Source organism: Cololabis saira, chromosome 20 (genome assembly GCF_033807715.1).
Source record: "Cololabis saira isolate AMF1-May2022 chromosome 20, fColSai1.1, whole genome shotgun sequence".
Classification (NCBI taxonomy): Eukaryota; Metazoa; Chordata; class Actinopteri; order Beloniformes; family Belonidae; genus Cololabis; species Cololabis saira.
The window spans coordinates 30,962,692-30,975,229 of record NC_084606.1 but is presented as its reverse complement, the minus strand read 5'-3'; the positions used below and the strand labels follow the sequence as shown (position 1 = coordinate 30,975,229).

The following is a 12,538-nucleotide window of genomic DNA, read 5'->3' as shown; positions in this document are numbered from 1 at the left end:
TTTTAGGGTGGGGGAGGACGTGTGGCAGGATAGCGAAAAGAAAAGAAAACTAAGAAGACATTACTTAATTGCCTTTTCAGTCATTAAAAGGGTCCCACACCTCATGAAACATTAATTACAGTGAGCGCTGCAGAGATAGGGACGCTTAATTAGAAATTATTCACTGCGTGGTGAGAACTGAAAGATAGTATTTCAGTGTCGTGTAAGTTGTCCATGAGCGATCTAAAATAAGCACGGCTAAAATCTATGTAGACGCCATGCTTATCTGGTTTCCTCCCGCTTGCTTGTCTTGTGAAGTGAGATTCCCTTTTACCTGATAGGAATTTTAGTGAAGTAGAACATGTGTTAACCCCCGCGCTCCCTTCCTTTGTTTGCTGCTCAAGCTCCCCTCTTCCTGTCTTCCCAGTTCCCTTGGATCTAACCTATCCCATACCTCCTGCATATTACCTTATAAATTGTTCACAACATCCATTCTTGCCCCTACCTACATTTGGGATGTAATGGACACAGAGAATCCAGCAATTACTCCAACAACTTGGGGAGCCTGATAAGTTCTCAGTTCTTCCTCTGTTTATGGCTAAATCTGCACTCCCAGCTACCTTTTCTGTCTCCACAGTGATCTAAAAGGAAAGTTATTGCTATGAAATTAAAACTCTAGAAGCAAAATACCCTTGACATTGTTGGCCCCTCCTTGCTGTTCCAGGCGTTTTCCCTAATCCCCTTCACAACTTGAAAAATGGTCTGCTCCACCCCATCATCCCAGGTTTATTGATCCCACTCTCCACCCAGCCATTGCTGCAAAATCTTTCTGTCAGGAATGTCGCTCTTGGATGAGTGTGTGGAACGTCCTTCCCACTACAAGCTCACACAAAAGAGCGGTGATAATGTCAGCAGCCTGTACCTGAGGTAACGGATCGGCCTCGCTCTTACATGCAGGGCGTTTGGGGTACGAGTGTTGGCCTTGGGAAATGTCACTTGAATATCAGAGTGTGTTTCAAAGTGCAAAGATCACATCTCCATTTATCACATCTCCATCACAAGAATCTGTTAATATTGAGAACAAATCAGATGATGGTGGATATGAAATATGTGGGTATAGACAGAAAACCAAAACAAGTGACCGTTGAGATATTTGGAATATTAAACCCAGGTCTCCAGGTTTGATTGAACTTCCTCATGTGACATCATTGCAGCGATGACAAATACATGTTTTACAGCTCAACACCCTTTTAAAAGAAAGCAAAAAAAAGAGTTGAAGTTGGGCCACTTAGGGTAGTACATTTGTTTAAAAGAGATAATAAATGATATGATATATAAGGGGGTGTCAAATTAGCACGTTAATCATGATTGATTAATTAATTACAGGCATATTTAGCGTGTTATGATTTTTTAATCTCTATCTTTACTTTTTCTGTTTGCGAGTTGCCTTTTTTATGAAATCTGTGTCTGTGCGTTGGCCTTGTTCTGCTTGAGTTGTGGGTGGAAAACAACGGTCAGTCCCACCCAGAAAACAGTCCCGCTATAGCAGGGCTTTAGTGCCCATCTTTCTGGTGTTTATTATCATCACCACATAATTAAAGCAACCTCATACTAAATTAAAAAAAAAAAGACTAATTATCCGATTATATATATATATACATACTATAGCATTATAATGCTAACATATTATCATATTACAGTATATCGAAGTAGAATCTCTTTTATGCAAATTTACTTCCTGTAAGTGGCCAAACTTCAACTCTTTTTTTTGCTTTCTTTTAAAAGGGTGTAGAGCTGTAAAACATGTATTTGTCTTCGCTGCAATGATGTCACATGAGGAAGTTCAATCAAACCTGGAGACCTGGGTCTATACCCACATATTTCATATCCACCATCATCTGATTTGTTCTCAATATTAACAGATTTTTGCGATGGAGATGTGATAAATGGAGATGTGATCTTTGCACTTTGAAACACACTCTGATATTCAAGTGACATTTCCCAAGGCCAACACTCGTACCCCAAACGCCCTGCATGTAAGAGCGAGGCCGATCCGTTACCTCAGGTACAGGCTGCTGACATTATCACCGCTCTTTTGTGTGAGCTTGTAGTGGGAAGGACGTTCCACACACTCATCCAGGAGCGACATTCCTGACAGAAAGATTTTGCAGCAATGGCTGGGTGGAGAGTGGGATCAATAAACCTGGGATGATGGGGTGGAGCAGACCATTTTTCAAGTTGTGAAGGGGATTAGGGAAAAGGCCTGGAACAGCAAGGAGGGGCCAACAATGTCAAGGGTATTTTGCTTCTAGAGTTTTAATTTCATAGCAATAACTTTCCTTTTAGATCACTGTGGAGACAGAAAATGTAGCTGGGAGTGCAGATTTTGCCATAAACAGAGGAAGAACTGAGAACTTATCAGGCTCCCCAAGATGTTGGAGTAATTGCTGGATTCTCTGTGTCCATTACATCCCAAATGTAGGTAGGGGCAAGAATGGATGTTGTGAACAATTTATAAGGTAATATGCAGGAGGTATGGAATTAGGGGTGCAACGGTACAGGTAGCCCATGGTTCAGTTTTAGACCGAGAACCGCTGCATCCCTATATGGGATAGGTTAGATCCAAGGGAACTGGGAGGATGGGGAGCAGACGGGAGGGGCTGAGATTGTAGAAAGCAAGGTTTGTGTGAGCAGCCATGGATTTGAGAGCAGAATGTTAGTTCTGAGGATGAAAATAACATTTCTGCATGTAAGCAGGGACTTTTGAGACGACAGGACAGAATCTGAAAGTGAAAACACAGACTAATACTGTCAAATCTAGAAAGGATGTTCTTGATTAAAGACTGCGATATAACCCACACAGTTTAGCAGCCTCTTACTTGTTCCTCTGTCAGTTCTGTGTCATACTGTACATAGTACAAAAAACAGCAGAAGTTTCTGTGCATTCAGCATTCACAAACTACCGGTTAGCTTAGCTTAGCATAATGAAAAGAAACAGCAAGGATGTTAACCTGTTTTTTCACTCAATGAAAGTCTTTTTTACCATCACTTCTGACATACTGTCATGTACTATACTGTATATTTGCTTCAATCTTTTACAACTTCTTTCTTAAATTTTAATGAAGCTGTGGTATTTTCAGTGTTAAATTAAGCTAAGCAAGGTTTTTTACACCTCATATTGTGATATTCAATCAATCTTTTGATCTCAGCATGCAAAAATGCTGAAATCGGTTCCATATTAACTGCATACTTTCTGATAAACTGATCATAGAACATCTTAAACATAGAAAGTCATGTAACATGCAGACTTTGGGTTTCTGAGAAATTATTTTAGCCGATGTAGAAGGTATAACCTTTTTTATAGGAGTACTTCTGAGGGAAACAGGGATTTATTTAATCTCAGATCAAGGAGCTGCAAGGTTGTCCTTGTTTTATTTTATGTTGTTTCTTTGTCGTGATTATTAGTGGTAAAAGGAAGAGCCATTACCTGTACTTCAGATGCTGGATGCTGCCAAGGCACTTGAAGCGGCCGTTTACCATGATGGCCATGCGAGTGCACAGCGCTTCACACTCCTCCATACTACGGAAGACAAAAAAGGCAAACTTTGTGATATGAATGTTTAACAACAATATCTTTTAAAGGCTTGGATCAAGGCAACACAACTTCCTTTTCCATCCCGTGGCCTTGTTTCAAGCCTATCATTCCATGCTTAATTAGTTTTTCCTTTCCAGATTATGGTTAACTTCAGGGATAGTTGCAATACTGTTTGTGCTCTTTCAACTGATACATACCATCAATTCAAGGTTAAATGTTTCTTTTTTGTTCAATGAAGGGCTTTAATCAGTTTTTGTAATAGCTTATTTACAAAGACCACTCTGACAGCTTGAGTAGATTATAATGTGAAGGAGAAGAGAGGGCCATCTGCACTTCTACTCATTTTTCTCTTTCAGTAATGGGCTGGTACAGTATTTTCAGTTCGGGCAAAGCCTGTGACACCTCACTGAGGAATGATGCAATTAGAATTACGACTTTGTAGAACCTGGTGAATTTGCTTCTTAACAAAACATAACCACCTGGTCGTGCCATGGACGATTGGGTGCAGCTCTGCCACATTGCCTGGGACAACAACAAATGCTTTTATTTCTCCATGGAAGGAATGTGTGCAATGAAGAGAATATATTCCAAATGCAACTGATTATTCACGTGCAGTGCCAGGAGCACAAATGTTTCAGTTTTGGGAAAAGGTTAGAATAAATGAGCAAATATGCAAATTGTTAAATGTTCCATAAAAACATGGAGATTTTAATGGTTTTATACTCGCTCTATTAAGTTGGAGTTTCATTTTGCTGTAAAGTGGTGGCCAACTACAACCTGGCCACTTTGTCAGAACTGGCTCTTGTGAAGTGGGTGTGATGCCCCTCCCTTTTCCTGACACCTCGGTGGGTAAAGAACATATTAGTGATGCACCCAAATGAAAATTTGTGGCCGAAACCGAAACCGAAAAAAATAAACACTTGGCCGAATACCGAATAACATACCGAACAATGGTTCTTCGCAGTTTTTCATTTATTTTGCCAATTTTTTCACCATTGAATAAATCAAAAAATCTCAATCCCTTTCCCATACAAGTAGTCTACATAATTATTTATATTATAGTATCATATCTCCATTTCTCTTATGCACTCTTCAGTGCTTTTATTTGTTTTATTGCTTTTATGTTAATTACAGCTAATTATTATTATTACCTGCGTGCCATCTGTGCCAAGTCATGAAAGCGGCCTTGATTGGTCCTCCAGTATGCAAGAGGGTTCTCGCTCCTGGGGATGGGGACTTCTGACAGATAACCATCTAACTGTTGAGCGGTTACGCTTGTCGTCTGTCTGGCATTAGGGTTATTTTCTAGGAGGATCTCGTCAAACATATCAGACAGTGAGGGTTCTCTACCGCATCTGTAGTACAGGCCCTTTTCTCTGCGTTGTGCGTCCCGCGACCATCACACTCTGTCTCCGTCTCCATCACCAAGCGGCTTTCCCAAATCCAACTCAGTCTGGATAATTTCTCGTGTCCTCTGCTTTTTGCCCACATCCAAGTAATGATCTGACATGCTGACATGTTTGCTGCATTTAACACCACACGCCCCTCACTCCACGCTGTCCGCTGTTTGATTGCGTCATCACACGCCGTTATTAATTGTTCGGTTTTTTTTTTCACCGAAAGTGTTTTTTTGCTATTTTCGGCCAAACAATTTCGGTTACCGAACATTCGGTGCATCACTAGAACATATGAATCCCCCTATGGCCACACCCTACTCAACTCTGTCTGATTGGGTGGCTGTGCATGTCATGTTGTATGCCTTAACCTCGCCAGGGACGTGGCGATTCGTAAGATTTGTAATGTTTTGTACGAGAGCTACCAACCAAGATGGCTGTCATCCAAGAGCTTAAACCTGATTTATGGTTCCACCTTGAATACATGTCGTTGGAATACAACGTTTCTGCGTCGACGTGAACCGTGAAGTTGAGGTAGAAGCATTAGATTTAGGTATAGACAGCAACCACGTGCTCCTACTAATAATTTCGATTGGCAGAGTTATCTCCCAATATTTATGCAAACCTGTTTTTGTTCTTTTGACCCACTTGTATGTTTACTGAGTGGCCATTTCAGGCAGTTTCACTTTGGTGATGCGCCCTGAATATCAATGTCAAATACATTGAAACCAAACCGATTATTTGTATTGAAAGGAATATAATTAGGATAGCTGGCCCTGCTGGAACAGAAATATCAAGGAAAGCCTTATGGATCTTCAGGAAGGACGTTTGAAGTATTTGGAATAGATTCCAGCAATGATATTGACTGTTTTTCTTTTCAAAGACGAAGAACTGAAAAGATGCTCCAGTCAGTCGATAGGCCCTCACGCTTCATGAACCTTTATAGTAACCAGCGCTTGTCAGGTAGCTGATATTAACTGCCACACTGGAAATAATGCCTCCCAACAAAGTGTAGCTCCAATCAATTATTGTTACAATATTTATGGCTCACATTCATTTATGGACATGTCTGCTGAGGTGCTTTCCCTGCTGTAGAGTGGAAATATTTTTAAAGGTTGGACCCATCAAAGAACAGTCAATCGATGTGAGATGTTTCACCTATGTGATGTGAGAATGACTGAGCGCCCCTCTTTGATGACACTCAGGATGCAGTCCCACAGGAAGCGTCGGGCTTTGGGGTCCATCCCGGTGGTTGGCTCATCCTGCAATACAAGCAGTAGTTTGCTTTATGGACTTTTTAATTGAGAGGAAAATCATGAAGAATTACGTGGAAAAATACAAGAGAAGCGAAAGAGCAGGTCTGAATTTTTGACTCAAATATCAGAAACATGAAATATGTTTTGGAACAATGGCGCTCCATCTGTTTAGTAAGATCCAGCAGATGCACTTCCGTTGTTTGGAGCACACACAGCATAATCAATCAGCCATTCAGAATCACACAGACATAGAGTGCAAAGGGAATTTCTGACCATGCCAATGTGCACATAATGAGGACACACACTGAAGCACGGGCCAAACACAAGCACAACACGAGACACACACGGTGTCACTGCTGTCTTTTTCCTCGAGGCTAGTCTGTTCACACACGATTAGAGAGTGACAGTGTTCAGTCTGACTGGTTTAGGTCCAGACTTGCGTTTCCCTCACTAGCAGAATCCTACAAATCCCACGGGGTGTGTGTATATGAGCCTGTGCAAACCCTATGTGGTGCTGCCTTGAGGCGACCTGGGCTCCCTGGGTGAGCGCATGAGGCTCTGGTTGACACAGACACTGACAGCAGATTATCCTACTGCTTTAAAATGAAGAGTTACTGAGTAAATAAGGCGGCTGGGCTTAGTTATCCAGATTACGATGGCAATATTATATTATTACATGTAATTCAGTATGGATTACTCTTACTTGGCACAAATTAAAAACTGCATAAATCAGTGACATTCATTTACTACAGCATACAAGCAGCAAATGTTTAATGGCTCAAGATGCATGTGGGTAACAGACTTGGACAGACTCATAGAACATCACATATTTATAACTTCTCCTAGTTCTGCTTCGTTACTTTGGCCAGGATGAACATGACTCGGTTTCAAAGTGACAAACTTCTCACACTGATTCAGGCCTGGATGCAAATAATCTTTCTTGCTGCAAATCATTGAACAACAAATTGTTTAGAAATTGTTTCATAGTGCGTTCCACTTTGATGAGCAGCAACAATTACTTATCCAAGACCATTGCCTATGTCTTTCTCTCTTGGCATTGTGTTAACAAATGTCTTTGACACATATGAATAAAACTACCAAAACTCCTGCTTTTCTAGAGGTGTGCATTCATCAAGGGCGAATGATTTGCAGCGACTGTCTGCAATCTATCTTCATAAAGCCTATGAAGGCACTAGGGTACTTAGTGTTGCCCACTTGATTTATTTTTTAGATATGGAACAGCAACTCATAAGAAATAAATAAATAAATGAAAGTTCTTTATATGATGAGACTGATTGTGAGCTCCAAGTTTGACTTGCTGTGATTAAACTTTGTCCCTGATGAACCAACATCACAGCATCCTAATACACACTAAAGCCATTTATAATTGAAAGCATGTGATGTTGTGAATTCTTATCCATGCTTTCATTATTTCTCAATTGATGAGAAAATGCCTCTGCCCTCAGCTTTAAGTTGTGAGGAACAGGAAATTAAAAACTTAACATGTGCTCTGTATTTTCTGACAGGGCCAGGTTCCACTCCTGAAAATATTATCCGAATCTTATCATGACCAATCTGAGTCGGCTGAAAAGTACACCTTGTTCATCCACAAATATACACTTGCAATCCTTTGGGAAATTCAGAGAGGATTTGCAAGTATGATCCATGTGTTGTTTTAATTTTATAGCTCTTACACGTCACCTGAAATTCCTGCACTTTGTCATCTCCCTACAGTCGGTGAGCGCACAAAGAAAAATAAATGATCGGCTTCGGTCCAAACATTCTGCAAGCATCAATATTGACTTTAAGCATTACACTCCTAAGTCTTGACAAAACAGCAGAATATCAAGTTTCCATGATGAACAAGATATCAATAAATGTGTATCTCACCAGGAAAACCACTGGGGGAGATCCGATCAGGGAGATCGCTGTGGATAGTTTGCGTTTGTTCCCACCGCTGTAGGTTCCTGCCGACTTGCTGCCATATTTGACCAGCCCCAACTTTTGGATCCCCCACTCAGCCACCTTTTGAAGACAAATGACAAAGTGTGCATTACAATGTCAAGAAGAACGTTCATAAGAGCCCCAGAGCTGGACTTATCTTGTGATGGATGACATTTGGGCTGGGATCTCCAGAGAATGTGAGATCTGTGGTTTGGTGGATGAGGTATGACAGCTAGTTTCACTGTTAGACCTTAATCACAGGCTGCTGAGAGGGCTTTACTATTCTCCCTGCTTTTTCAACATTGAATTGTCAAACACAAGCTTTTAGGAACACCACTAAACCTCGGGACATTGGCTTTGCAATAAATCCAGGCTGTGGGGTGTAGTGTGGAAAACACTTTTACAAGAAGAATGTGGATGTATGCATTTGGTAATCATGCAAATGGAGCACCAAAAGGGCTTAATGTGGATGTATACAGGCATTTAAAATCGTCACAAGGTGCCACAGCAACTTTAAAATTTACGTTAGTAGTGCAGATTTAGAGCTGAAGGCCCTTCTACAGCTGAGCACTGGCTGTCAACAACAATTTGAACGTTTTTGAATGTAGATGTCAGACCCCATCCACTGCTTTTTTCCCCCCCCAAACCTTTTTAACTGTCTTCATAAAAACAAATATGTATAAAAGAATTCATATCATGAGCCAGTTTTGTAGGTTTTTGAGTATAATAAACCACATTGAACCATGCCTATTGAACAAATGTTATTTTGAATGTGAAAAAGTGAATTTGCTCTTTAAAACAAGGGGTTTGTTCATGTTTTCATTTTAGCGAATAACTTACAGACCAGTGTTTTCTTCTGCACTGAAAAGTTATGTTGTATATTGTACGTTCCAGACCTTGGATGTTGCTTTTGTGGTGTGTTCAAGTGCTTCATTTGTTGCCAGATGCTGGCGGTTTGAGAAGACACAGCAGGAGTCCGTGGGTCGCCGATGGTTCTTCAAGTCAGTTTGGCGTAGAAGAACCCAATGACATCAAAGCCCTGGCAGCCACTGTAGGGGTTCTATAGTCAACGCCAGCCGTTCCCTCGTTTGAAGTTACTGCTGCAGAAGCAGGCAGTGCGAGAGGAGTACAAGGAGGCCGCCTAGGGCAGGCCACACCACTGGGCGTTGTGAATAATGTAGAGCTGTAACCCAGAGCTGCTCCTTTTTATTTATTTACTTAGCTTTTTCACCAGCCATGTTTCATTCTGCATGGCTTCTATTCCTGAAAACATTGTGACCAAATCATTTTGAGCTTGTAATGAGGCTTAAAAAAAGATGTGTTTCAAACCAGTTTCTTTTTTCAAGCTATCTAATAGAATTTCAGTGCAACTTGTTATACCCAGGATCCCCGGTACAGGGGGCAAATGTCATTTAAGAACATAAGGGCTGAGATTAGGCCGGGCAAAAGGACAAGAATGCAAGTTGAAGCTACACTGTTGTAACCTATGATCCCTCAAATGGCACTTGAACCTGGTTTAACCACATGGGTAAAGGATCACCCACACAAACTTTTCTAAAGCCCTACAAGACTTTAAATTCAAAAATGCAACTTGACACGTCAATGTGCAAAAAGGAGTCTTAAATTAACCTTTTCTAAAAGGGGCTTCAACATCTTTGGGCTCGGAGGAATCTAGGACGGACCATTGCTTAGCAGAAAAGTATGCTGTGGTCTGATGAATCATCATTCCAGATCTTTTTGTTCTGTCTTCTGGACCAAAGATAAAAAAGGATGACCCAGACTGTTTTTAGCATAAAGCCCAGAAGCAGGACTCTCTGATGTCATGAGATTCAATCAGTGCTCTTGGGAAAGGTAACTTACAATTCTGTGATGGCAGCATTAATCCAAAAAAGTGATTTTAGAGAAACATATACCGCCTTCAAGACATCTTTTTAGGGACATGCATACTTTTCTTCACTTTTCAATACCAAAAGTTAGAACCAGGTCACACGGGGAGGCGGTATTCAGTTATTATGGCCCCCGATTGTGGAACAGCCTCCCGGAGAACCTCAGGGCCGCAGAGACGGCTGATGTTTTTAAAAAGAGGCTCAAGACCCATCTCTTTAATCAGGCTTTTAACTGATTCATTTAACTCTTTTAAATTTTTTATGCTCACCCCTATTTTTATTTTTATTGGATCTTACTACTCTGTTTTATATTCATCTTTAGTTGATCCTGTTTTATCCTGTTTCATTACCTCATTGTTTTATCTCAATGTTATATTTAAATGTTTTAGTCGTTTTATACATTCTATTGTCTTATTCTCTTAGTTTCTAATGTCTTGCTTTCTAGACATACTTTTAGGATTTTATGTTATGTTATACTTTTTAAACTCTATTAGTGTATCTTATCCTGCTTTCTTGTAGCTTTTATCTCCAGTGTTTCCTCATGGGGAGCCTCCATGCTGGGAGTGACTCTGGCCTGCAGGGGGGTCGTCCTGGGGGTGGTTCTGGCCTGGATGGTTGTGGAGCTCTGCACCACGGCTTTACCGCTGTGGTGTGGACTCCTCTATCCGTCCGGGCCGGGATGGTCTCTGTGGAGGAAACCCTTGTAGCTGCGGGTTATGAGACCTCCTGACGTGGACGGCTCCCCGTTACCGTTTCCTCACCTGGATCCTCTGTGCTCAGCCATGTCTGCACCGTGTGTCTGTGTGTGTCTGTGTGTGTAACTTTGTGACTCTGTGAATTGTGGTGTGCTTGTGTCTGTCTGTGTGTGTGCGGGGAGGGGGGAGGGGCAGGGCATTAATACGTTTTATGTTTGTATTGGTTTTATATAAAGCACTTTGTGCTGCATTTCTATGCATGAAAGGTGCTTTAGAAATAAAGTTTGATTTGATTTGATGATTTTCTAATAAGGTAATGTACAAAAGAAAACAAAAAACAAACATTCTGTGCTGATTACAAAGGGATGACAGAAATGCAGGAATGGATACATACTAACAAGGGATTTGAAGCTGATGAAAGAAAATATATTATATGTTGTGTTCATACTGTCAGAAAACATTTGTATTTCTTTGTATTCTTGATATTGTTCACAGTTTTATAGTGTACTTTCAATCGCTTCTGCTTTGGTCATGATGTGTAAAATGCAGTGATTACCATAGCAACCTCTTTTTCTGGTACTCCTCTTAGTCGGGCATAAAACTCCAGATGCTCCCGTCCAGTCAGCAGGTCATCAATAGCATCAAACTGTGGACAATAGCCCGTGTTCTGGTGAACATCCCTCATTTCTGTTCGAATGCTGAGAAAGAGACACAAGTTATCTCAGTATGGACTCAATTAGTGTTCAAAATAAAATATCTGCGGACATCAGATGCCTAAGAAACCGTTTGAACACAGAAGCACAAAGTCAATCATGTTGACTGTATTGCAGAGAGCTATGATTAAAACCGACTCAGAGTCATCAAATAGTCAAATTAATGTTATGAGAAACAGAACATCAGAGCTGAGCCATTAAAAGACAATATCTATCTTTAAAACTCTTAGATTTAGACCAGTATCGACAGTTCAAATTCTGTTTGAGTAGTTTCATTTAAATGTCATCAAAAACTATCTTTTTCTTTTAGGTAAAAACAAACAAACATACAGAGCCACACAAACACACATGCACACTCTCTCTAGAGGCAAGTAAAATAATGACAGCAGCAGTTCTGGATGTATATGTGCCCTTTCTGCTATCTGCAGTTTTAATACTTTTATCTCTTGCTGGCATGAAATGTCACTAGTTTTCTTCCCTTCTTTCAGTGTTGTTTTGTTCTTTAAAAGTAATACTGGAGCCAATTTGTTCCCATTAGATGTTATTTTCCAGGATGAATGGTCACCCCCCCAGGGAAGTAACTATGATTTTAAGTGGCCTAAAGCTGCTAAATGAAGCAATAGGGCCACGGTCAACGAAAAGCTCCAATGATTTGATAAATTACCTGTAATACAAATTAACCACCTAAAGGTTTTTATTCAGTTCTGAAATCATCAGTGGCAACAAATGTTAATAAAATATGAATTAATAAAAAAGTTGATAATAATTTGTTCAATGATTGTAAGCAATGGATTAACTGCAGCTATCTTGCTAATTTGGAATTACTGAAAAAAACAAGGTTGAAAATCAGCACCTGTGAAGTTTACTACTTCATAATGTACTGTAAAGTATGTTTGTTCATTAAATATGCAGATGGAGTTGATCAGTTAAGCCACATCTTGCCCCTGCCCATTAACTGCATTAAGAAAAGCAAAATAAAAAGTCTATTTGTCAAACTGGCACATAATGGACTTTGAGCTAATAGCTGCTGTGGTAATAGCATTGACCTAATAAATGATTACCAGTAATAACTTAGC

The 12,538-nt window shown here is 40.4% G+C and overlaps 1 protein-coding gene across 1 annotated transcript in view; it reads right to left on the bottom strand.

The window, feature by feature from the left end:
• Window positions 1-12,538, bottom strand: part of LOC133420618 (phospholipid-transporting ATPase ABCA1-like) — a 278,328-nt gene that overhangs the window by 37,649 nt on the left and 228,141 nt on the right. The window contains exons 45-48 of the mRNA XM_061710356.1: window positions 11,306-11,447; window positions 8,115-8,249; window positions 6,127-6,230; window positions 3,467-3,559 (exon numbers count right to left, since the gene is read on the bottom strand). Coding sequence (XP_061566340.1) covers window positions 3,467-3,559; window positions 6,127-6,230; window positions 8,115-8,249; window positions 11,306-11,447 — 474 coding nt within the window. The remainder of the gene's footprint in view (window positions 1-3,466; window positions 3,560-6,126; window positions 6,231-8,114; window positions 8,250-11,305; window positions 11,448-12,538) is intronic.